This window comes from Centropristis striata, chromosome 11 (genome assembly GCF_030273125.1).
Source record: "Centropristis striata isolate RG_2023a ecotype Rhode Island chromosome 11, C.striata_1.0, whole genome shotgun sequence".
Taxonomy (NCBI): domain Eukaryota; kingdom Metazoa; phylum Chordata; class Actinopteri; order Perciformes; family Serranidae; genus Centropristis; species Centropristis striata.
In genome coordinates this window covers 37,879,231-37,903,942 of record NC_081527.1, presented here as the reverse complement: position 1 = coordinate 37,903,942, position 24,712 = coordinate 37,879,231, and the positions used below count along the sequence as shown (strand labels likewise).

Here is a 24,712-nt window from a genome sequence, read left to right as displayed (position 1 = left end):
TGTCGTCATGGTTACTGACCGACTGTTTGACGATGTCTGTCCAATCAGGGGCGATAGAATACTCCGGGTTCTCCATCAGCCATCTGGGAAGCTCCTTCATTGGTGGAGCCATGGCTCCGCCCATCTGAGGAACAGGAGGAGGAAATTAGCTTCACTGTGCATTACAGAACCATAACACCATTATATTAGTACGGCATAAAAAGATTTCCAGACGCAGGATGCCAAAAAAAGTCTGGTGGCAGTTTGCACACCAGCATGTTTTCCCACAATCCTCTGCACATGTACTGTATATGAACCAGAGGGTCAAAGTTCAATTATATGTCCTAATTACATGTACACTACGGTTCACACTAAAGGAAGTAGTGGGGATGCAACGATTCTGGGCCAATACTGATATTTAAAATGCCTGATGTTTTTTTTGTCGTTTCTTTATTTTGTCTTGTTATTTATTCCCCCTTTTGGGAAACAACAAATTATTCTATTATAAAAATATAACTGAACTGAGCACAAATTCTATAATCCAAATGTTATGAAACAACCTTTAATATAACATTCTTTCACTTGACAAATATTTGTGAAAATGACAAAAGCCTCTAGCTGTTGTAGCCGTTGCCCCTTACGTCATGCCCGGCCAATGAGGCTTCTTCTCTGAATTATGCTTTCAGAGTCGGACTGCAAGTCAACCCAACATTCTGCTGGCTCAAAAGTGACGTGAATGAACAGATAAACAGCAGCTCGTGCAATCAGAGAAGGTCACCGATAGATCGGTGCATCCCTAGTCAGAAGAAAAAGCACTGTGGTAGATCAGCTACAACATGTAGAAAGCCACTTCACAGATGCATTGAAGCGTTTTTTTCCAAATGGTGCCCCTGATGCGGTGGCTCACCTTGCGTCCGTTACGTCTGTTGACGACGGGGACTCTCTCGTCTCCGGTCAGGGTGTTGATGTCGATCTTGTTGGGGTTCCGGCAGCGATGGCGCTTCTGCTTGGGCTTAGAGAACTGAGACAGCAGCAAGTCCTCGCTCTTCTGTCGGAGGAAGACGAGAAACAGAAAGAAAGTTAGGAAAAAGAAGAAAGCAAGAAAGAACTTCATGAGGATTCATGCAGGGGATAAAAAGCATGTCGTACTGGTGTGAATCCAGCCATGTCCATGGTGTATGTGGGGTGCTGCCTCAGCCACTCTCCCAGCTCTTTGTTGGAGACGGCTGCCTCGTCCTCCTCCAGACTCCCCGAGGCCAAAGATCTGGCGCTGGGGCTCTGCTCTGGGACGCTGAGGGCTCTGTGGGCGCGAGCAGCTTCCTGAACGCCCTCCGCACCTGAAACCTTCGTCCCGTCTGCTTCATCCTGAACCCCCAGGAGAAACACAGCACAGAGAACACATTTAACTTCTCTTGTCTTGTGTTGATCAAGGTTATTATAGTTAACGAAAACTAACGAAATAACGAAAACTAGAATTGAAAAAACATTTTCGGAAGATCAGATTTTGTTTGAGTATTTCTTGTTTTTGCCTTGTTGTAATTATCTATGTGTATGCATGTCCCTTTTTCTTTATTTCTTTCTTTCAGAGAATTATAGTCCCTCTTATGTTCGAACTGTTCATAATGTTAATACATAAAAATGTTAAAAAAATTGGGCCTGGGAAGAAAACTGATGTTGATGTATATCTATGGATACAGAATGAAAATCCTGATGGTTATCTTTTCTATGATTTAGTTTTGTTTTCCTTTCTTTGCTTTTCCTATGTATCAGGAACCTGTACATATAAGAGAAATTATGTTTTGTTTTTTTAAGAAGGGAAAATATCCTATGTTGTATGTAACCTGTTGGCCTCAATAAAGATAAAATAAAAAAAGAAAAAGAAAAAAGAAAAAAGATTTTCGTTAACTGAAATAAAAATAAAAACTAGACTTTTTAAAAAAAACGATAACTAACTGAAACTGTATTTTGTGGTTACAAAACTAACTAAAATTATAGTGAAAATGTCCTTAGTTTTCGTTTTTGTCAACTTTTTTCATTCATAATTCAGTGTTTCTATTTGAACATGCAACACATGGTGAATATGTTTACTGAGACTGGGATGTTTACACTAGAACCAAAATACAAAACACCCAGAACTGTAAGAGTTAATAACCTTATTGGGGCTGAGATGATAAACCAAAGGAAATAAAGGCAAAATGTATTATGAACTCTTTGAATCTGGCACCAACACATAGCCCATTACAAAAAAACTAACACTAACACTAAAACTAATAAAAACTCAACTAAAACTAAGCATTTTCAAAAACTAAAAACTAAACAATAACTAGAAAACTCACTCTAAAAACTAACTAAAACTAACTGAATTTGAAGACAAAAATTCACAACGAAATTGAAACTAAAATTAATGAAAAATCCAAAACTATTATAACCTTGGTGCACAGTGAGTATTTGACACTGCACAAAAAATGAAAATGCAAAAAAAAAATCATTGTTGCTGCTAATTATTGATATATCCCAGGCTGTAATAATTCAACACAAAAAAAAATGATTTTGCATGTAGAATATTGAAAATAATTTATATTTTCAGGGTTTTTTTTCATGGAAAAACATTGTGGCATCATGACAAAAACATGGCATTTAAAATCCAAAACTATTATAACCTTGGTGTTGATGCAGTGATAACACAAACACTCTCTTACCCCTCCTGCTCTCTTGTTGCCCATGAACAGCAGCTCCAGGCCCTCCACATTTTTCCTGCGGCCCCGCCTCCTCCTCATGATTGGCAGGTCGGCCTCCAGCGAGCCATTGGCTCTGTGTCCGGAGGGCGGGGCTTGCTGCAGCAGCTCCATCTGGGCTTTGAGGGAGGGGCTGGTCACCAGGGCGCTGGGGAAGCCAGCCAATGATGGAGAGGCCTTGTGGTGATGGTGCATACCCTACACAACAAAATACACCAGTTTCAGTTAATAAACTTCATTAAAATTACTTAAAAAATGACTATGAGTTATTAGTCAGGCGGCTTAGCTAAATAAAGGGGACACGCCGGACAAAAGCACAACATTTTTTCCACATGCTCTCTATCATTATAGGTTTTTTGGTAGGAGCCACTTCATCAAGATTGTGGATCAGAGATGGCACCCATATAAAGTCTATGAGAACCGATATATCTTCCAAGCCACTCAGAAGCTCAATCTTGGTGTCAAAATCTACATTTTGTTGGTCAAGAAATCATTTAAAGCTATTGAGAATATCACTAGATGATTATTTGATCAAGTAAATTTTCACACAGACTGGTAGGCAACTCGCTTCAAGTGCTGCAGCAGGAATCCTTGGTTGAAAATGTTTGGAATCTATGTTCATGGGAGAGTACGGATTAGCTGCCATGTAAACTGCTCAAACAAATCAAGGGAACGATTTCATCTCTGGTCAGATCTTGATCAACAAATTATTTACAGTGAGTCATCTAGTGATATTCTCAATAGCTTTAAATGATTCCTTGACCCAGAAAATGTAGATTTTGACACCAAGATTGACCTTCTAAGTGGCTTGGAAGATATATTGGTTCTCATAGACTTTATATGGCTGCCTTCTCTGATCCACAATCTTGATGAAGTGGCTCCTACCAAAAATTGAAACCTATAGTGATAGAGAGAATGTGGAAAATATTTGGTGCTTTTGTCCGGCGTGTCCCCTTTATTCTCAGATCTGGTCCCTATATGGCATGGGTCTCAAACTGGTGGCCCTCGTGACGATATTTTGTGGCCCCCACCTTGATATGAAAGTTTAATGTGAGTTTTATATGAATGGCACTTTACCGTGTTGTGTGGAAGGTCCCTTTGATTAATTTTTGTGTCTTTTTTAATAAATTTGGGGTCTTTTTTGGTAATTTTGTGTCTTTTAGTAATTTTGTGTATATTTTGGGTCATTTTGTGTCTTTTTGTGTCATTTTGTGTCTTCTTGGGTCATTTTGTGTCTTTTAAAAAAAAATTGTGTCTTTATTGTCATTTTGTGTTGTTTTTTTAAAGTAATTTAGTGTTTTTTCAGTCATTATGTGTCTTTTTGTGTCTTTTTTGGTCATTTTGTGTATTTTGGGGGTTATTTCCTGTCATTTTTAAAATAATTTTGTGTCTTTTTTAAGTAATTTTGTGTCTTTTTTTGGTCATTTTGATACTGCCTCCAGCGGCCCCCAGGTAATTTGAGTTTGAGACCCCTGACTATATGGTGAGTGTGGCAGGAACCTTGGTGAGGTCTATGGCCTGGCTCTGGCTCTCTGCAGCAGTGTGGCTCTCCCTCAGCTGAGCCACCATCTCCATCAGGTTTCGTCTCTTGGCCGCCCTCTCCGCCTCGATCTCGATCTTCCTCCTCCTCCTCCGTCTCTGACGAGGAGCGTCCTCCTGCAACATCAAGTTTACAGTTTTATAACCGCAGCATCTCACCTGGGAGCCGTCTTTTTATCATCACTGCTACTTTAGCAACAATTAGCACCTACAGTCAAGGAAAAAATGATTACACCACCCTTGTTTTCTTCAGTTTCTTGTTCATTTTAACCCATTGAGGCCTAAAACTTCCTGTAAAACCTCTGGCCGATTTTAAAATCAGCCCCTAAAACCTGAAGTTTTTCTGGAAATTCAACAGAAGTGTCAACGCTTCTACTAAATAATAGATTTTTCAGCCTCTGTAGCAGATAGAAATTAAATTCAAAAAGTATTTGAGAGCTTATACAAATACTACAAAACGACGTATCCACTTGTCAGGCTTCAATGGGTTAATGCCTGGTACAACTAAAATAAACTAAAATATAATATAATGATAACAACAAAAATAGCTGATCAGAGTTTAATTTAAGAGCTGATATCTAGACAATTTTCCATGGTTTCCTTGATAATAACCAAAATAATTCTCAAGAAAACCATGGAAAATGTCTAGATATCAGCTCTTAAATTAGACTCTTAGCAGCTATTTTTGTTGTTATTATTATATTTGTCCAAACAAATGAACCTTTAGTTGTACCAGGCATTAAAATGAACAAGAAATTAGAGAAAACAAGGGTGGTCTAATCATTTTTTCCATGACTATTTACACAGACAGAGCTCTAATTCTAGGCTTAAATTGAATTAATAATGTTTAAAACTATCTTGAGCTTAATCCTAGCTCAGTGTTTGGATGACTCAAGTAACAAGTTCCCCAATAATCTTTATTTTGTTTATATTTCAGAGATTAAAATCATGAAGCAGGTTTGTGTGTGAACTCACATGAACCTGTGGCGACAGCGTTTTGTCCTCGCTCCCGCTGTAAGGCGTGTGCATGCCTGCCATGGTCAGCTCCGCTAGGCTCCGCCTCTGCAGCGGGCTCTCGGTCACCGTGGCTACGGCCGCCGCGGTTACCGCGGAGCCGTGCCCCGGCAACAGGTTGCTGGGGAAGTCAAAGATGTGGCGCCTGTTAACGGGCCACTTGCCCTTCAGGACGGCCTCGCAGATATTATCCATCCTGTTGATCATCACTCGGTCCTGATGGAGGAGAGAGGAGAGAGGAGGTGATGGACGGCTCCTCAAGGAGTCAATTCAATTCAATTCAATTCAATTGGCTTTATTGGCATGACGTAACAATGTATATATTGCCAAAGCAACCATCAGAAAAACTAATAATATAAGGAAAGCAATATTTACAATAAATTATTATAATTCTATTATTCATTTTAAAAGAAAAGAAAACCTAATAACAATAAAAGAAAGCAATATTTACTTAATATAGTCATTCTATATAGTTTATATAGTTTGAAACTTCTAGAAACAGAAAATTCGGAATGAACACGTCTCTGCTTATAAATCTATATTATAAATCTACTTGAAGCTACAACAATTAGTCATTTTGAATATATTTCCACAGCAGCGATGCCATCAGGACGATGAGTTCTGTCAGAAAATTGTTCTCAGAGTAAAAGTGACTGGAACAAGTTTTTCAATAACATTTTTTCAGGTCCTGTCAAGTTCCTGTCATCATGTTATGGATGAATAACGTGAAGGAGTTCAAGTTCTTTTAATGTCTTGTTTTGTCCAACAATCCAAACTATCATTGAAGGCAAATAATAATTATTATATTATTATTTACACAAAGAAGTTGGAACTAGTGAAATTTAAGGATTTTTTGCTTAAGCCGTTAGTGTTTGATGTCTTTTTTTTTTGGAGAATTGGTGGTTGATGGCAGTGGATGTTTAAGGGAATATAGCAGGTCAATAATAAATGCCACATAGAAGTAGAACCTGAAGATTAATTTGAAATGCAGCAGCACTATAGCACTGAAGTTGTTCTGGTCAAAATATTTAATAAAAATGACTTAATTATTTATCTATTGAAACCCTTTAGGGTTTATAAAGGGTCAAAACATAAGTGGTGGCTTTCTGAAGTCCATTTCCATGTTCAACTATGTCCCATAAGTTGTTGCAGCAATTTTTGGGTTGATATGTTACACACGTTTGGTGCTGAATAATGCAATTTTATTCAGACCAAGAATGGATAAAAATAGTCACAAAAACCCTCCAGAATATAACATCTATATATCAAGACCTTCAGAGCAACAAAGAATAATCCATGCTGTGATTTGGGTTCAAAAACTTGAGTCGTTTTGGAGATTTCTGTATTTTTTAGTGATTGGATGACGAGCACTTTAGTTTTATTGAACTGGCAAAGTGGATTATTATCAAACGTATGACTTTATTTGTTTGGTTCCTGTCTGAGACTCACCTTAGGCCAGAAGGAGAAGCCGTAGGCGCGGTCCTGCAGGGCCTGCAGCGCCGAGGTCTCCGGCAGGTCGTCGGGGCAGAACCCGTCTCTGGTCTCGTTCTGGGCCGAGGTGCTGAGAGACGCGATGCTATCCTCATCAAAGTTCTTCTGCTCCGACGCCGCGCTCGCTGGGAGGGAGACACAGTCACGTTGCCACTCTTAATTAAAAAGGGTTTTCAAAATGGCTATCAAGGGATCCAAATTAATTTCATTCTCTCTCGCCACTAGAACTTATTAAAACCCTGCCGAGTCATGAGGGGAAGCAGCAGAAACAGGCCTGTGACCCAGAGATGAGTCAGCAGAGATGGAGGGAAAATAAAGCGGTGAAACAAAAGATGAAACTAGAGAACAGTTAGAGAACACATGAGACTTATCTGCTACATTTAGAGCTTCACTTCATCATCTCCTGCCCTGACGGCACCTGGGAGAGACTGCTGCAGGAGGACTGAGTGCTTTTGGACGGCGCTTGCTACTCAATAAGTCGGCACGAGTCTCCAAAAGTCTCCAATAACACCAGAAAAAGTCGCTAGATTGGCTGCTAGTCACTTTAAAAAACAAAAAAAAAGATTCTCTAGGGGGGTCTGAATAGTCTAAATATAGAGACAGAGTCAATAAGTTGGCTACACTACTTGCCATCTCGGTCTGTTGTTGGTAAACAAACAAGTGAAAGCTAGTTCTGAACACTTTTGATATGATAGATGCAGTAAACGTCCTCCTCACCTTCAGCCTGAGAGGATTTCTCTGATTTGTCGTCTTCATCCATCCTCTCCTCCTCCTCTGGACTTTTCTCTGGGTCAGCTGACTTTGGAGACTTGGGAGACTCCGGGTTCTCCTCCCCGTCCTCCTGCTCGGCCGTCTTGAGGCCTGGTTGTGCTTTAGGGGAGGAGTCGGGCTGCTCCATCAGCTCCTCACTCGCCTCCTTCTGGTCCCTGAGAGAGTCGACGGGGGTCGGACTCTTCTTCTCTTCTGTCTCGTCTTTGTCTTGGTCGTCTGCTGCTTCGGAAGACTTCTCTCCTTCTCCGCTCTCCTCCTCTTGTTCTACTTTTGGCTGGGCCTCCTCCTCCTCCTCTTTCTTCACCTCCTTCCCTGGTGATGAGGCAGTGATTTCATCTTTCCCTTCTCTGACCTCTCCCTCATGTTCCTTCTCCTCATCAGGAGTTTCAGTCTTGGTACATGGAATGTCGTTGGCGTCTTCTTTCTCCGTTTCCATCTTCACTTCCTCCTTCACCTCCTTCCCTTCTCCTCCCTCCTCCTCTTTAGCCGCATTAACGGCAATCTTGGCAGCAGCTTCGGCGCTCGCCAGCTCTGCGTTGGTGAGGAGAGGAGCAGAGCCTCCTGCTTCACCCAGCCCCGCTTTGGTGAGTTCTCCCTGGATCCCCCCGGTGGCTCCGCCCCCTCGCTGGCTGGTGAACCTCTGGTGGGCGTCCAGGAAGGCCAGGGTCGGGTCGTTCAGGATGTGATAATCTGTCCGGCTCACGCCGTGCTTGGAGGCCCCCAGGAGGAGGTCCCGGTCATGGCGGCCACACTCCCACCACTCGGGGAGGTCCGGGGAGGGCTGGCAGAGCTTGAGGCGCTCTGAGAGCTGCGGGTGGGGGAGGACCTGCTCTCGGATCCGCCGGAGCAGCTCGATGCGGTACAGGGTCCGGGAGGCTCGCTCCTCTGTGATGGGGTCGATGATCAGGGTCGGGTCTGGGAGTTCTGATGGGGGAAAACAAAAACAAATTCAGCAAAATATTATATTTCAGTTATTCTGCAGCACTCAAACTTTTTTTGAACAAATAATGAGGCTTATGTTTATTTTGTTTTCTCTGCAGTGTGGTGTAATGAGGGCTGGCCAGAGTTCTGCAGTTTTTGTGTTTAGTACACTCTTTTTATCATTGCAAAGGGATTTTAAAATGGGTTGGTGACATGTTCCAGGGTTGTGTAGGGCCGTTGTTTTTGATAGTGATTTCCTCAAAACACTCCTAAACTGCAGATCTGCAGTAACTCTCAAATAAATCAGAATCAGATTCAGACATATGTATTTGATTGTTTTGTTTTTTAGTTTTCATGATTTTGATTATTTTTGTATCGTTTTGATTTTTTGTGTTGGATTTTTCTTATTTGAAAGTTTGTTGTGTTTGGTTTTCATACAAGCCTTTACAGGTTTCTGCTGCACTCACACATGTACTTTTATGTTTAATCATCTAAGTGATTTATATTGTTTATATGTGAAATAAATAAATAAACTAAGGCTGACTCACTTGTTTACAACTGATTTTAATACATTTATTTAAGTTTTTTTAAACTATATAACTCTGCAAATGAACAAATACCCAAAACATAGGTACTCTTCCCTCTAGTGAGCAGCTATGGATGTGGCTTGGGAGAGAGGATTTGCCCAAGACCCGGCCAACTTCACCAGTTAGCGGCTTAGAAAGTACCTGCTGCCTCGGGTAGCCGGTAGTAACTAGTCGACGCTGATTGGATACGGTTGAGGCGGCGATTTTGCGCATGCGTGATTCATTTTCAGACTGGTGCAAACTGAGGGGTTAACATCCCCTGCCCTGACTGCAGCTGGGAGAGACTGCTGCAGGAGGACTGGGCCGCTTGTGAGTGCTTTGGGACGGCGCCTGCTACTCAATAAGTCGGCACGAGTCTCCAAAAGTCTCCAATAACACCAGAAAAAGTCGCTAGATTGGTTGCTTTTTAAAAAAAAAGATTCTCTAGAGGGGTCTGAATAAAGTCGGCTACACTACTTGCCATCTCGGTCTGTTGTCACATTCAAACTCTGTTGGTTAGCCGCTACTAAAGTAGCTGTTTGGGAACAGAGGCCGAGGAGAACTAACTAGTGGGCGGAGCCAAAACACTCTACAGTACTGAGTACTTTGTGGAAACTATGCTGCTACTGTGATGAAAAGAAACCTTCCTGTATGTTTCCTCTTACCTGTTTCAGTCTTGACCTGCATCCTGCACACCCGTTTACACATGGCGATGAAGGAATAGTAATATTTTTCCAAGCTCTCGTCGGTTTTCTTGTCCAGTCGAGCGAAGGCCCTGAACTGAGCCCAGTCAAACTTCTGACGCTGCGTATCAAAGACGACTCCGAAGGTGGAAACCACTCTGTAGAAATCAGCCTCCTCACGACGAGTCCACCTGACCAAGAAAGAAAAAAAGTGAGCACAACTAAAAAAAAAGTAACACATGATTTGATGCTCCTGTTTTGCGTTGATTTAACGTACACTACTGGTCAAAAGTTTTAGAACACCAACTTTTCCAGAATTTAATTGAAAATGATGCAGTTTAATGTCTCAGTGTACTCTGAAATTAATGCACATTTGCAACATTTAAAATTCTTTATTGAGCATGATAGTGTTTTGAAAGTAAAAAAAAGATTCAAAATCACATTTTATGTTGGACTAAAGGACTAAAAAAAGACACAAAATGACTAAAAAAAGACACAAAATGACCAAAAAAAGACACAAAATGACCAAAAAAAGACACAAAATGACTTACAAAGACATGAAAAGAATTCAAAAATGGACAAAATAGCCCAAGACTCCATAGAGTTAAGTTGTTAACCCATTTCTTGTTCCCTGAAAAAGGCCTACTTGTATAATTCTGAAATGTACATTATTTTCCAGTTTTGGTTAAGCTTACCTTTTTTTATTTACCTCTGGCAGTTCACCACTTACCTTTGGACCCTTTCAAGCTGCTCATTTGACTTGAACTGCTTGAATTTCAGTAAAAAATGGAAAAATTGGGGTGTTGTAAAACTTTTGAGCGGTAGTGTATGTATCCATAGCCAGGTGTAGTTACCTTTGCCTCCTCTCCTTGTAGTACATGGCTCCGTCAGTCATCAGGGAGCTGGCGGTCATCACTGGTGAAGCTTCTGGCAGGAACTGCCCACCTTTGGCAAAGTAAGCACTTCCTTTAGCCAAATATGGGCTTCCTTCTGTCAAGAACACCCCCGCTCCTTCTTGGATGTAGGCGGCCCCTCCTCCTCCCGTATCCGTAACCATGCCGATGGCCGGCAGGAAGTCCCTGCGTCGCCGTCTGCGCCCGTCGGGCCGGTTCAGGGCCTCCTGGCGGAGCTGCTCGCGGCGGTTGGAGCGCTGGTACGCCGTGATGAGGCGGCGCAGGCGGGCGGTCAGCGCCGAGGCCGCCGGCCAATAGAGTCGCTCGTTGGAGCCCGAAGCTCCGCCCACAGAGAGGGCACTTTGGCCATTTTCACCTGATTTAGCTACATGAGAGGAGAGAGAGGAGTCAGTGATGCCATGGGATACTTATTATTCTAATTTATTTTATAAATGATGATTATTATTAATGAGGCTTATGTTTATTTTGTTTTCTCTGCAGTGTGGTGTTTAGTACACTCTTTTTATCATTGCAAAAGGATTTTAAAATGGGTTGGTGACATGTTGCAGGGTTGTGTAGGGCACTGCTTGATTTCCTCAAACAACTCCTAAACTACAGATCTGCAGTAACTCTTAAATAAATCAGAATCAGATTTAGACATATGTATTTGATTGTTGTGTTTTTTAGTTTTCATGATTTTGATTATTTTTGTATTGTTTTGATTTTTTGTGTTGGATTTTTCCTATTTGAATGTTTGTCAGGTGTGTTTTTTTTATATAAGCCTTTACAGGTTTCTGCTGCAGCCACACATGTACTTTTATGTTTAATCATTTATGTGATTTATATTGTTTATATGTGAAATAAATAAATAAACTAAGGCTGACTCACCTGTTTACAACTGATTTTAATACATTTTTTTAAAACAAGTTTTTTAATCTGCACTCTTGCTGTTTTTATGAATTTTCAATTGTAATATTACAGATTAAATTAAAACTTATATCCTATCAAGTTGCAGTTATGTGCCCAAGTTGCAATTTGCAATTGTGTGCCGTTATCCAGAGGGGAGATGGTTGTGGATTGTTAAAATAATCCACTTGTGGAGACAAGATGTGAATCTGTGTTGGTGTGGACAGTAACAGAGCCAACACATAGTTCTGAGTCTGAATCAGTGAGAGAAACATTATATTACAACTCCTTTACCTTTCTTCTATCTGAGTTTTAACTCTGTTTTATGTTCTTTATTCCCAGAGAAGCACTGAATTGCAATCATGGACAAAATATGCCTTAAAAATAAAGCTGCCTTGCCTCATCTTCTTTCAGTAATAAGTAGACGTTACTAAAACTGTGTTCATGTTCATATATTAAAATATTCTGCCACACGTTTTTACCTTCAGCTTCACCTTCCACCGTGTCGTCTTTGTCGTCCAGCGGCGAGTTGGTGAAGTCGTCCATTTCGTCTTTGAAAGGCATCCGGAGCGGCTTGTACTCCGGATCCTCGTCTTCACTGCAGAGGAGAGAGGAAGAAGAGAGGAGCTCAAGATTATGTTCAATTCCACAAATTTCAGATACAAAATAAAGTAAGCCTACAGGTCTTGGAGATATTGCACAACATGCTTTATAAAAAAATGATTAATCATCAGATTTTAACACCTTCTGAGCTCTATTAAAGCCTATTGTTGAATGAACTGATCTTCCCTCTTGTGCAATATCTCACGTGTATATGGACCATATTTATTTTTCACTGCTGCAATTCAAAAGTGTGCACCTTATGTCCTTTTGTATATTATTTGTATATTATTATTTCTGAGACATTGTCTCTCACACTGACTTGGTGACTGTTTATTAATCTCATTGTACCCAGGTACAGTGACAATAAAAGTGATTCTGATTCTGAATGGATAAGGTATTAAAATGTGACAACAACATGACAGAGAGAGTATAAACAGAGCATGATAAGACTAGAGGGAAGGGGCAGCAGAGAAGCTGCTTTTCGCTGAGCGCCGCCTGCTCTCTTACCCCTCGGCGCCATCTGCCATCATGTCAGAGCCTCTCTGCTCGGCAGCGATAGCCTTGGCGTCCGGCATGCCCACCCTCTCCAAGAAGCACAGGGCGGGGTCGGCTCGCATCGAGTTGTACTTCTCGTAGCCTGAAGAGGAAGAGAGGACGATGAGAAACACAGAAACTACAAACCTGGAGGTGCACAGGCTTTAAATCAGCACAGAAACAAGTTCTGGGAAAACTTATTGGTCAACACGTGCAAACTGTGAATGGGAAAAGTGGGAAAAAAGTGTTTCTGGCTCATTTCTAGACACACATGATGCTACACACTCTTCAACACACACACACAGCATCCAATATTAAATGAAGGAGGAGACAAAAACAGCAGCAGAAGGGCAGACCCCAGGAGCCAGCTGCTGACAAGACACACAATGTGTGTGTGTGTGTGTGTACACTTCCTTCATTCTGTACGAGTGTGTGTGTGCTTATCCAAGTGAGCCTGCAGGTGCTCATTTGTGTCAGAAAGAGAGAGACAGAGAGATAGAAAGATAGAGAGAGAAGGAGAGAGAGGGAGAAAGAAGAAGAGGGAAAAGTGCGTGTGTCATGGCGTCTGTGAAAGTGAGCTAGTGGGTGTGAGAAACTGTCTTGGTGTGTGTGTGTGTGTGTGTGTGTGTGTGTGTGTGTGTGTGTGTGTGTGTGTGTGTTTGTCCGTTAGGGGTATTCAAGCAGAACAGATTAGAATGTGCAGATCCTACTGAGACACATAGTGAAGGAGAAGGGAGAGGGGCAAAGGGGGGAGGAGAGGAGGAGAGGAACATTTTGAAGGAATGAGAAGAAAATCGGGAGGACAAGACAGGAGGAAGGAGAAGACACCTCCTCCACCTCCACCTCTCCTCCTTCAACCTTTCATTCTCTCTCTCCAACACATTTCAATTAGGAAAGATGTGACGCATTGTTTCTAACCGTCACACACACACACACGCAGCTCTGAGCCTGCAGCCAAACGTTAATCATCAGGGCCTTTACAGGCCATCACTTTTCTGTGTGTGTGTGTGCATTGTTTTGTGTGCGTGTGTGTGTGTGTGTGTGTGTGTGTGTGTGTGCATACAAAGCTGACTGTGTGCGGATGTGTCTGTTAGCCCCCCCCTCCCCAAGGGCCTCCCCAGTGAATGAGGATTATGATTAACTATGGGTGAGCCCTTTTGTATTCCCGTATTCCTGGATGTGTGTGTGTGTGTGTGTGTGTGTGTGTGTGTGTGTGTGTGTGTGTGTGTGTGTGTGTGTGTGTCCTAATTGAATCATAGAGGGTGGCAATGATGGAAAAATTATGACAATTATGCCAAATTAATATGAATGAGGGTCTCCATCCGCTGTGCACAGACACGAAACTCGTCACTGGGAGTCACATCCAGTCACTCTGGAGACGGACACAACTTTTCCAACCAGGTAAACATTTAATGAAAACAAAGATCGTCACTTTAACCTTGAAATGAGCTTTGTTGCCATTATTATTATTATTACTACTACGTGTAACATTAACACCTGTAACAAAGTGCAAAGCAGACGCACAAACACAAACACAAACAGTGGTAGCTGGTGGTGAAACCAGCCATCAATCACACTCCCGATAGCACACTGAGCCTGCCAGCTGCGTACTGCTATCGCCATAGCAACACCAATCAACCGGTGGCAGCAGAAGTGGGTGGGATGTGTTTGTGTGTGTGTGTGTGTGTCTTCACCCAGTTTGAATATGACGTGTGTTTGTTTACTGGGCTGGGAGCTGCTGGAGTGTGTCTGAAGGTGCTGACATGTTATCTGTGGGTGTGTGATGTTCATTTTGTATTCACCATGTATATGCGTTAAGGCTGCCATGTTGGAAGATGTGGATCTGTATGTATACAGGAGGTATGCTATACGTGTGTGTGTGTGTGTGTGTGTGTGTGTGTTTACCGTGTTTGAAGACGCCCAGCAGCAGGGATTTGTCGGCCTCGCTGTCCCACCAGTCGGCCGGGACCTCGGCGTGGAACGGCTGGGGGATCCAGACGTCCAGCTCACTGCGACACAAATAAACACATCACATCTCTGATAATCTAACTAAACTGTCTAAGAGGTTCAATTTAGCATCAGTCTTCTATTTCAACTCAGAGCAGGGAACAGAAATAAATACAGGAGGGGTGGAAATCAGATTATGTGCCATTTGTGACGTCAATCTGTCAACTTGCAACCAGAAATAAAAAACAATAAAACAAATATTTAAGGAGTTTAAATGTGCAAAAAGTATGTTGATGGTCACCAAATCATCTCCAAGTTCTGAATAAACCGAAACATTTTCTCTTCTGTTTTTGACTGAGCTGTAAACTACAGGAACTACAGGAAAAACATTAAAAAACTAAACAGGAAGTGCTGCTTGCTGGTGGAATCACTCAGACATGTGAGATAATGAAGCCAAAGTTTTTTATATTTTTTATGTCTATTGTCTATGTTACAAAAACAATTTCTGCAGCTACACTTCTGTGCAGTATATATATTCTATTTTTATAGTTTTATATTTTATATTTATACTATATCTGATATTCCAGAGTATAATCACTCTGAGCCAATGCATGGAATTTCATTCAAATGTGCATATATTTATGTATAACCAAATGATAATAAAGTCTGTCTAAGGAAAGTGTTCATGTTTTTACAATACTATGGACAGGAAACTTAACTTTAAAAAGTAAATCCATAATTTGGCACAGACTGAGGTGATGCATAATAATGTAACAATGTATTTTTGTTTCCGTTTGACTGTTTTTTAAAATGGTGAAAAGAGACTAAAAACAGGAATTGATAAGAACTAGATTTGCACAACAGAACTGAAAAAGTAAAAAAAAATTCCAAACCTTGTAATAACTCTGATGGTATGTTTTGATCATGATTATTTAATGCTCAGAGTGAGGGATCATGAGTTATTGTTGAAATAAATAAAAGCAGATTATGTTAGAAATAAAGCACTTTACAATGAATATATTTAAATTCAACCACTGTATTTTGTTGTCCAAGTAACTGTACTTTGTGCATTGTCAATAAAGTTGAATCTAATCTAAATCTAATAACATAATGGTTAAAATCCAGGATTTTTTACAAACTTTCAAGGATTTGCACAAACCCTGACTATAGCTTGCTGCAAAATAATTATTTTAATCAACCAAAACCAGCTATTTGGTCAAGATGAGAATTTCTTCATGCATGTAAATAACTAAACTGAGAATAGTTATAACAAGTGAGGTTTTTGCAGGATAGATTCTATGTTGTGGTACCAATAAAAAAAAAAAAAGAGAAAAGAATCTTCCATTATGGAAACAAGGTGATAGAAAATGTTGTTTCCAGCTAGTTGTGGAGAGAGAAATTCTAAATCTAATTCCTAACCTTGAAAACATAATGGTTAAAATCCAGGATTTTTACAAACTTTCAAGGATTTGCACAAAAGCTTGCTGTAAAATAATTATTTTAATCAACCAAAACCAGCTATTTGGTCAAGATGAGCATTTCTTCATGCATGTAAATAACTAAACTGAGAATAGTTATAACAAGTGAGGTTTTTTGCAGGATAGATTCTATGTTGTGGTCCCAATAAAAAAAAAAAAAAGAGAAAAGAGTCTTCCATTATGGCAACAAGGTGGTAGAAAATGGTGTTTCCAGCTAGTTGTGGAGAGAGAAAGGGTACAATACACAATGGAAGCAGAAAGACAGAGGGTGACAGGAGGAGAGAAGAAACCAGGGAAACAGTCCCTTATCTCTGCAAACAGCAGCATGCCCGGCCTTGGCAACACACACACACACACACACACACACACACACACACATACATGCGTGCACGCCAAGACTGGCATGCTAAATCCCCCTGGCATATGTTGGCACGATGGCACCCCGTATGCTCACGTCTGGCATGCACTGACACACACACACACACTGACACACACACAAATGCATGCACGCACACACACACAATGTATGCATGCACACACACACACACAGGGGTCTGTGACAGTAGCCAGTGAGAGGGAGGGGCGAGAGAGTGGGAGAGATCAACATGAAGTGCACGTGCTCCACATTATAAATGCAATCACATCTGGGTGAAAGGGTGATGAGAGGGGGATGGGAGATGATGAGACGCTGAAGTGGACTGCAGAGGGAAGGCAGAGATGGACAGATGGCAAGAAAAGTGTGGCGTTACAGAGAAGAGAAGCATGGAGGAGCATTCGTCAGAAGAAAGAAGGAAAACAGTACAGTTAACCTTCACACCGTGCCAAAGAAAAGCCTCGAAAATGGGTCAAAAACTGCCACAAAAGTCTAATATTCCTCCCTGATAAAGCAACTGTGTTGTGTTGTATGTGTCAGAATAGACTGAATGCTGCCAAAGAGGCCACTAGAACAGACAGAAATACACTCTAGTAATAATTCATCACACATTCATATAAATATCCATCTCTCAACTCGCTTTCATGAGGCGTCCAAGACATGAAAACACTTCCACTGGCTGTAAACACCTCGTACAAGACGCTTGATGTTTCTGCTCTTTTTTTTGGGGTTTGGAATTTATATCAAGTTGCTGAACTGACAAGTTATAAAGTCTCATTAGAAACCGTTTGATGAATAAGACTTGCAGAGGCAACAGAGCAGTCGTTTGTTTTCTTAGTGAAGTCATGTTAACAATAAAACAGATTGTAAGGTCTTGTTTTGTGACCTTCAGACATCTGGGAGAGAAAGCAGCATGACTATTTCAAATGTGTTTGTTAGAATAGAAACTAAACAGCCTTCAAGAAGGAATCAGGAAGCAGGAACACGAGGTTAAAGGAAGCGTTTACAAACCTGGACTCGGCTCCTTCCAGGATCCGTTCGGCCTGGTCGCCTATGACTTCCTGTCGCAGGTAATACAGCATCCTGACCCTCAGCAGCACCCTGCAACACAAGGGGGAGTTAATAAAAATGTCCTATAGGAGAGCTAAAAATACAATCTCTCTATAAAGTCAGAGAAAACCCAAAAAAAGTGCACTTTATCTACACTACATTCTTTTCATATCATGTACAGTCTTATCCATTTTATTTATTCTTTTGTTATTCTAATGTGTGCCTTTTAACTTACTGTGTGTCTTTTTAACATATTAATATGTCTTAAAGCAGTAGTTCTCAACCTTTTTGAGTCGCGACCCCCCAATTTAACATGACCCCCGCTCACGGAACACAATCTCACACACACAGTTCAGATCACCCAAAAAAGAAACAAAATGACCAAAAAAAGACAGAAAATGACCAAAAAAGGAAACAAAATGACCAAAAAAGACACAAATTAACCACAAAATGATAAAAAAAAGACACAAAATGACCAAGAGACACATAATGACCAAAGAAAGACACAAAATGACAAAAAAAAAGACACAAAGTGACCAAAAACACATTAACACATGAACACTTTAACACAGTGGAGACAGAGCTGACTTCCAAAATGATTTGGCGACCCCCAGAAATCATCTCGCGACCCCAATTGGGGTCCCGACCCCAAGGTTGAGAATATCTGTCTTGAAGGCATGAGTCTGAAGGAAATTTCATTATCTTGTATGATGACAATAAAACCTCTTGAAGCTAAACTCCAAACAAAAACAGTTGTGTGAAGTGAAATATGTATCCATTGAGTTAGTATTTTCTGATGATTGACCAATCAAGTAATTATTTTTGTGCTAAGGATCATAGTGACCCGGGCCAGTTCTTCTACCGTCATGAACAAAGACTGCAGCAGTGATTCTACTGGTTTTTATAAGCTGTAAATACATGGAAAGGTGCTGTAAACAGGATCAAAAACTCTTCAGATGGAAAATGAAACACTGGTTGCAAAAACTATAAGTCATTTCTGTATTTCTAAATTTCAAATTTCTGAAATTAGTCATCTGGATACGCATTACAGATGTTTCTGAGTGACTCTTGTAGCATTTTAATGAGTTATGGCTCCAGAATGAGGGTCAGATTTGATCTTGTGACATTGGAAACGCTGCTATATCTGACAGATCTGCTTCACTGTAAACATTTGTCACCAGATTTGTCACCAGGATTTAATGCCAATAACTGAGTTTTGGAGCAGGAGACAGAGGGGCAGAAGTGGGGGAGGAGGGGGTTGAGGAGGGAGGGGGAGTGGGAGGAGCTTAAAGGGAAAGAATTGAAAGAAGAGAGCTGGAGGGGAGGGAACAGAAAGTTTGGATAGGCAGCGAAGACGGGGGAAGGGTAGAAAGTCACTAGCAACTCATTCTGCAGTGTGTATGTGTGTGTGTGTGTGTGTGTGTGTGTGTGTGTGTGTTTGTGCATCAATGGCATCACAAGTTGCAGTGTGTGTGTGTGTGTGTGTGTGTGTGTGTTTGTTGGCAGGCTGTGTGAGCTCATCCATCAATGTGCCAGGCCTGATTAGCCACACAACGCTGTGCTCCAGCCTAGCAGATGGCACCACATAATCACCCCCAAGTGTGTGTATGTGTGTGTGTACGTCTTTCACCCACTTCCAACAGGTCTGCCTGCCTAGCACCTGGCCTGGCACACAGCCAGACATACATACACACACACACACACACACGCACAGAGAGAGAGACACACACATACACACACACACACAAACAAACTTCCCCCTCAAGAAGAAAAAAAATCTTGGAATTGAAGCATATCTCCCTGACAACAGGAGAGAGAGCTGACCACAGAGTAAATGAGTGTGAGAGTGTGTGTGTGTGTGTGTGTGTGTGTGTGTGTGTGTGTGTGTGTGTGTGTGGAGGAAGCAGGAAGGCTGCTGCGTCTGTTAAAGTTGAGCTGTGTATTCGCTTGTAGAGCAGGACTCAAACCATCACACCTGCCACTCGTATCCATGTCCTGATTTTAAGTCACAGCTCCATCCAAAAATTACTTTGGAACACTTCAACTTTATTTTTTTAACCAGTAATCCTTTCATTAAATGTCAATAAGTCAAAAGCAATACATCAAACTCAAGCGGCCATGTCTCAGGTGTGTGAATGAGGTCCCTACTTGTTACAGTGGTGCTTCAGGTGTCTCTTGTAGCTGTCCTCCTGCAGGAGGTGGTCAGGGTTGCAGCTGGCCAGCCAATCAGCTCGCGGCGTCTGTGGGGGCGGGGCCGCGGGCTTCCCCTTCTTGCCCTTCCTGCCCCGAGGGACCGGAGTAGAGAGACCTGGAGAGAAAGAAACAGAGAGGGGCTTGGTTCAAACAGCATCATAGTCCAAAATATGACCAGCAGGAAATAATTAATAATAATAATAATAATGTCTGGTTTAGTTCTCTGAGTGAGATAAGGCCCACACACTCCATACAAACTTAAAGATTTGACTGAACTATAGTAAATAGTTTATTTTGATGTACATGCTGTGATTGCGCAAATTGTGAACAATGTGCAGTATATTTCTGTTTTTGTTCACGGTCTATAAAAGTTCTCAAAAAGTAAGTTATGGAAAAACTCCTGAGGTTTGAAACGATTTTGTGCAACTTTTTCCCCCATTTACTTTCCTGAGGGATACAGCCTTGACATTTCTGTATTTAGAAAGATACGAGTAAAAAAATTAAATGTTTTTGTGTTTTGCACTTTTTTAGCAATTTATTTCATTATTATCGATTTATGTCAATACATTTTATTGAAAATTTGGATGTAAGGGTTGTATTGGTATTTAGCATATTAAAATGCTCAAAAAAATGGCAGTACAGCATGTAAAAATGTAAAGATCTGCTCTGGCGGAACTGTTCTATGGTAGATAGATAGATAGATAGACTTTATTTATCCCAAGCTGGGAAATTACAGTGTAGCAGCAGCATTACACACAGAGACAATGACAACACAAATAAAAAGAACAACCTAGGCATACTTCAAGCAATAAAATATAAAAATACAATAAAAAATAAAGTGTCTAAAGAAGGAGTATGTATTAAGGAGTAGAATAGAATTCCAGTGCTGAATAAATATGAATATACAGTAGGTCTAAAAGGGTTAAGACTTTGTTTTAAGGTTACATTTAGTTACATTTGTGTGTGTGTTTCTGTGTGTGTGTGTGTGTGTGTTACCAGAGTGGTTGGTCAGCGTCTTGGTGGTCCCGTCAGCGGTCGGGGTGATCAGGTCCCAGATGAAGCTCTTGATGTTCTCGTCTCCACGGTAATGCAGCAGGCAGTAGGCCAGCAGCGCTCTGCAGATCGTCTCCACGTCCGCCTCCTTCAGGGGACGCTTGAAGCGTCCGTGAGCCAGGATGTCACTCCACCGACCCCACCTGGAGACCAGACAGAGAGAAGAGACAAGGGATGAGCCTCTGACATATTTAATATACAACATTTGTTTAACAGCACACAACAGTGTCTCTCTACAAAACAAACCACTATCGTATTTAGAATGAATAAATTCACCAAAGCAAAAACTAGCAGATCACAGGCATTTGATTAATCAATATATAAGTGTTAAATTTGGGTAAGAGAATACTAAAATGCACATGATATAATGAATTACATCACCAAAAATGAAATACAGTCATGCAAAATACTTTTAGACCACCCTTGTTGGTCAAACTTGTAAGAGTTTAATTTAAGAGCTGATATCTAGACATTTTGCATGGTTTTCTTGATTATGATTTTGGGTATTACTAAGAAAAACATGTTAAATGTCTAGATATCAGCTCTTAAATTAAACTCTTATCAGCTTTTTTTGTTGTGATCATTATATTTGTCCACATTAAAATTAACAAGAAATTGAAGAGAACAATGGTCTAATAATTTTTCCTTGACTGTATAATAATGCAATAAATGCACTTTTAAGAGCCACTTCACCCCAAAATAATATGTCTTTTTAAAAATATGTCTTTTTTTAAGTCATTTTGTATCTTTAAGTCATTTTGTGTCTATTTTTGGTCATTTTGTGTCTATTTTTGGTCATTTTGTGTGTTTTTAAGTCATTTTGTGTCTTTTTTTGGTCATTTTGTTTCTTTTTTTAGTCATTTTGTTTCTTTTTTGGTAATAAATGCACTTTTAAGAGCCACTTCACCCCAAAATAAAATTCACTTTGCATAATGATATATTACAGTGTACAGTGGCACATTTATCTGTCAAGAATGGAGGTTAATCTAGTGGGAAAAAGCTGTAAATAAATATTAAATATTCCTAAAACTGAATCTGCTAATTGTCATACATTTTACTTACTAGTCTGTTAACTTAAACCTTGCTATCACCCTAACTGTGCCACCCTGTGTGTGTGTGTGTGTGTGTGTGTGTGTGTGTGTGTGTGTGTGTGTGTGTGTGTGTGTGCTGGACAGCGTCCCTCTCAGACTGTCTTGTTCTCAAACTAGAAAATTTCCACTGCTGCTTCCAAATCTCCACTGAACCATGTGAAGCAGTCCTACTATGAATGATTTTAGACAGGGCAAAATGGTGGATGAGGGCGAGAGAGAGAGAGGAGAGAGAGAGCGAGAGAGAGACAGAGAGAGACAGAGAGAGAGAGAGAGAGAGAGAGACAGAGAGAGAGAGAGAGAGAGAGAGAGAGAGAGAGAGAGAGAGAGAGAGAGAGAGAGAGAGAGAGAGAGAGAGAGAGAGAGAGAGAGAGAGAGAGAGAGAGAGAGAGATGGATGATGGGAAAAGACAACAGGACAGCAGTGAGCAGAGAGGACAGGCCCAGTCAGACAGAGTGTTTTTGTGTCCTACAGCCTGAGGCCACGAGACTAGACTGTAACAATAACAACGCTGACATCTCACTAGCACCACTGTTCTTACACACACACACACACACACACACACACACACACACACACACACACACACACACACACACACACACACACACACACACACACACACACACACACACACACACACACACACACACACACACACACACACACACACACACACACACACACACACACACACACACACACACACACACACACACACACACACACACACACACACACACACACACACACACACACACACACACACACACACACACACACACACACACACACACACACACACACACACACACACACACACACACGCACACACACGCACACACACGCAGTCACACCAAGTCAGCCATGAAAATGGACGGGTTCACCCGATAACCACTGTCTGCAGCAAGCAAGTGTGTCAATTGGCCTCTGTGTGTGTGTGTGTGTGTGTGTGTGTGTGTGTGTGTGTGTGTATGTGTGTGTGTGTGTGTCTGTTGTGGTGAACTTGTGGAGGTCCAAGTGGTTCTTAAGATATTCAAAATATTATCTGAAATGCAATTATCTGGATCATCCTGGAGATAAATGAACCCTCTATGGTACGCATTATGATGCCAGTTAGGAAAAAAAAAGTTTGGAGTGTCTTTTTGTCTTAAAATAGACTAAATAAACATAATCTGAAGACATTTTATCATTTTAAATTTTATAAGTTTTTGGGGTTCGTTGCCCGTAGGCAACATTGTACCATAATGGTGCACAAGTGAAAAAGAACGTTTTTAAAATTAATTTTAACATTTTAAAACAGGTTTCTTGTCTTAATGTTTCCTGTAGGTAATGTAGACGAACAGTCTAAGTATATGAAATTATCCAAACTGAAGGTTTACTCAACTATCAGAAGAAATATATTTTTTCAAATGGAAAAGGGCCAGGAAATTATGTTTTGGGTGATTTTTTTGTGGGGCAAAATGGCAAAGCTGTTTCCTTTGGAAAAGTATGCAAAACAGGGTTTCAATATGGCCTCCTGGAGGTCATGTGACAAATTAAAGCACTGATTGTGGTTCCCTTTACTCTTCCCTCTTTTTTAAAGTATTGCATCACTCAAAAACATGCATTGTTTAAATTTGACAAGCGAAAAAAAGGGTATGATGCATGAGGGCAACACCGTTCCATAGAGGGTTAAATATGATAAAAATCAGGATTTTTCAGAGGCATAGAAAATCAGGTGCCTAGAAGTGAATTTCAGTGAAGTAAATAAAAGTGTGTGTGACAGACTAACATTACTCATCAGCTGTGTGAGCACCGTGCTCTGCAAGGTCACTAGAAATGGCATGCTTGGTGTGTGTGTGTGTGTTTGTGTGTGTTTTTGATTAGTGGCTGTGTGTTGACGGCCTTGAGTGCAAAGATTTGTCTACTAAATCTCTCCATGTGCATCCATTAACTTTCTGCAGCTCTTTTACACTCACATGCACACATTAGCTGAGTGATGAAGTCCACATTCACCACAAACTACCAGGGCTTCTTCTTCTCTTTCATATTGAATTCTAGTCTCTACTTCAGGGAGAGTTGACGCCTGCTAACTAAATGTGCTTATCAGTAGCTCAAAGCTAACTCATTTACATGCTACATGCTATATCTCATTTGCTTCAACTGTACAAAGATCAAATTGTCTTGTTGTCACCGTGTTGAGTCAGTGTCCAGCAGAGAAACAGCCCGGCACATTACACCGCTTTAAAAAATGTTTTTTTAATTTTTACACCTTGGTTTTTTTATAGATAAAATAAATAATAGAATATACATGTGTATGTGAAGTTTGGTGGTGCTGGTGGGTAGATTGTTACTTTTTGGACAGAGTTTCCATTCTTCAACTATTAATCTATTACTTTCTCTTGGCTGTAACTTAGTGCATAGTTCATTCAGCTTTCTAAGAGTAAAATTCAAGAACTTTCGAGGTTCCTTAATCAAACGTTTTTGAAGGATTTATCAATCATCAAATCCAAATTATTATGATAAATTAGAGGTGGGGTAAATAGTTGATACAGCATAGTATTGAGATATCTTGCACAGCAATATTTTATTGATTCATGAACGTAAAGTATCGATATTTAGCGTTGGCAGGCCATCAGTACTTTAGCTGTTTTTTTTGGAGGCCGTAGCGGAAAATAGTGAAGAAAAGATCTAAGGAGTCCATAGGCACCATGTGCATCAGGATATTGTGTCGGCAAGTTGTCAAATAACGCTGCAAAGTTAAACTTTCTTCAACTTTAAGCTTCACTGCTCTGAGTTTTTTTTGAATGAAACAAAGAAAGCCTATTGCAAAATGCTTAAAATCACAATAGTATGATATTGTGACTCAAATATCGGGGTAAAATTGTATCGTGGGTCCTCTGCTCATTCACA

General features: G+C 40.7%; 1 protein-coding gene across 3 annotated transcripts in view; it reads right to left on the bottom strand.

Annotated features, from left to right (window-relative positions):
* chd7 (chromodomain helicase DNA binding protein 7) overlaps positions 1 to 24,712 on the bottom strand; it is a 103,427-nt gene that overhangs the window by 4,149 nt on the left and 74,566 nt on the right. For all 3 annotated transcript variants that reach the window (XM_059343951.1, XM_059343953.1, XM_059343952.1), the window contains exons 24-39: positions 20,673 to 20,872; positions 19,632 to 19,791; positions 17,445 to 17,534; positions 14,541 to 14,644; positions 12,609 to 12,738; positions 11,981 to 12,096; positions 10,554 to 10,977; positions 9,682 to 9,890; positions 7,476 to 8,453; positions 6,717 to 6,883; positions 5,229 to 5,483; positions 4,215 to 4,370; positions 2,679 to 2,912; positions 1,129 to 1,344; positions 887 to 1,027; positions 20 to 124 (exon numbers count right to left, since the gene is read on the bottom strand). In XM_059343951.1, coding sequence (XP_059199934.1) covers positions 20 to 124; positions 887 to 1,027; positions 1,129 to 1,344; positions 2,679 to 2,912; positions 4,215 to 4,370; positions 5,229 to 5,483; positions 6,717 to 6,883; positions 7,476 to 8,453; positions 9,682 to 9,890; positions 10,554 to 10,977; positions 11,981 to 12,096; positions 12,609 to 12,738; positions 14,541 to 14,644; positions 17,445 to 17,534; positions 19,632 to 19,791; positions 20,673 to 20,872 — 3,685 coding nt within the window. The remainder of the gene's footprint in view (positions 1 to 19; positions 125 to 886; positions 1,028 to 1,128; positions 1,345 to 2,678; positions 2,913 to 4,214; positions 4,371 to 5,228; positions 5,484 to 6,716; positions 6,884 to 7,475; positions 8,454 to 9,681; positions 9,891 to 10,553; positions 10,978 to 11,980; positions 12,097 to 12,608; positions 12,739 to 14,540; positions 14,645 to 17,444; positions 17,535 to 19,631; positions 19,792 to 20,672; positions 20,873 to 24,712) is intronic.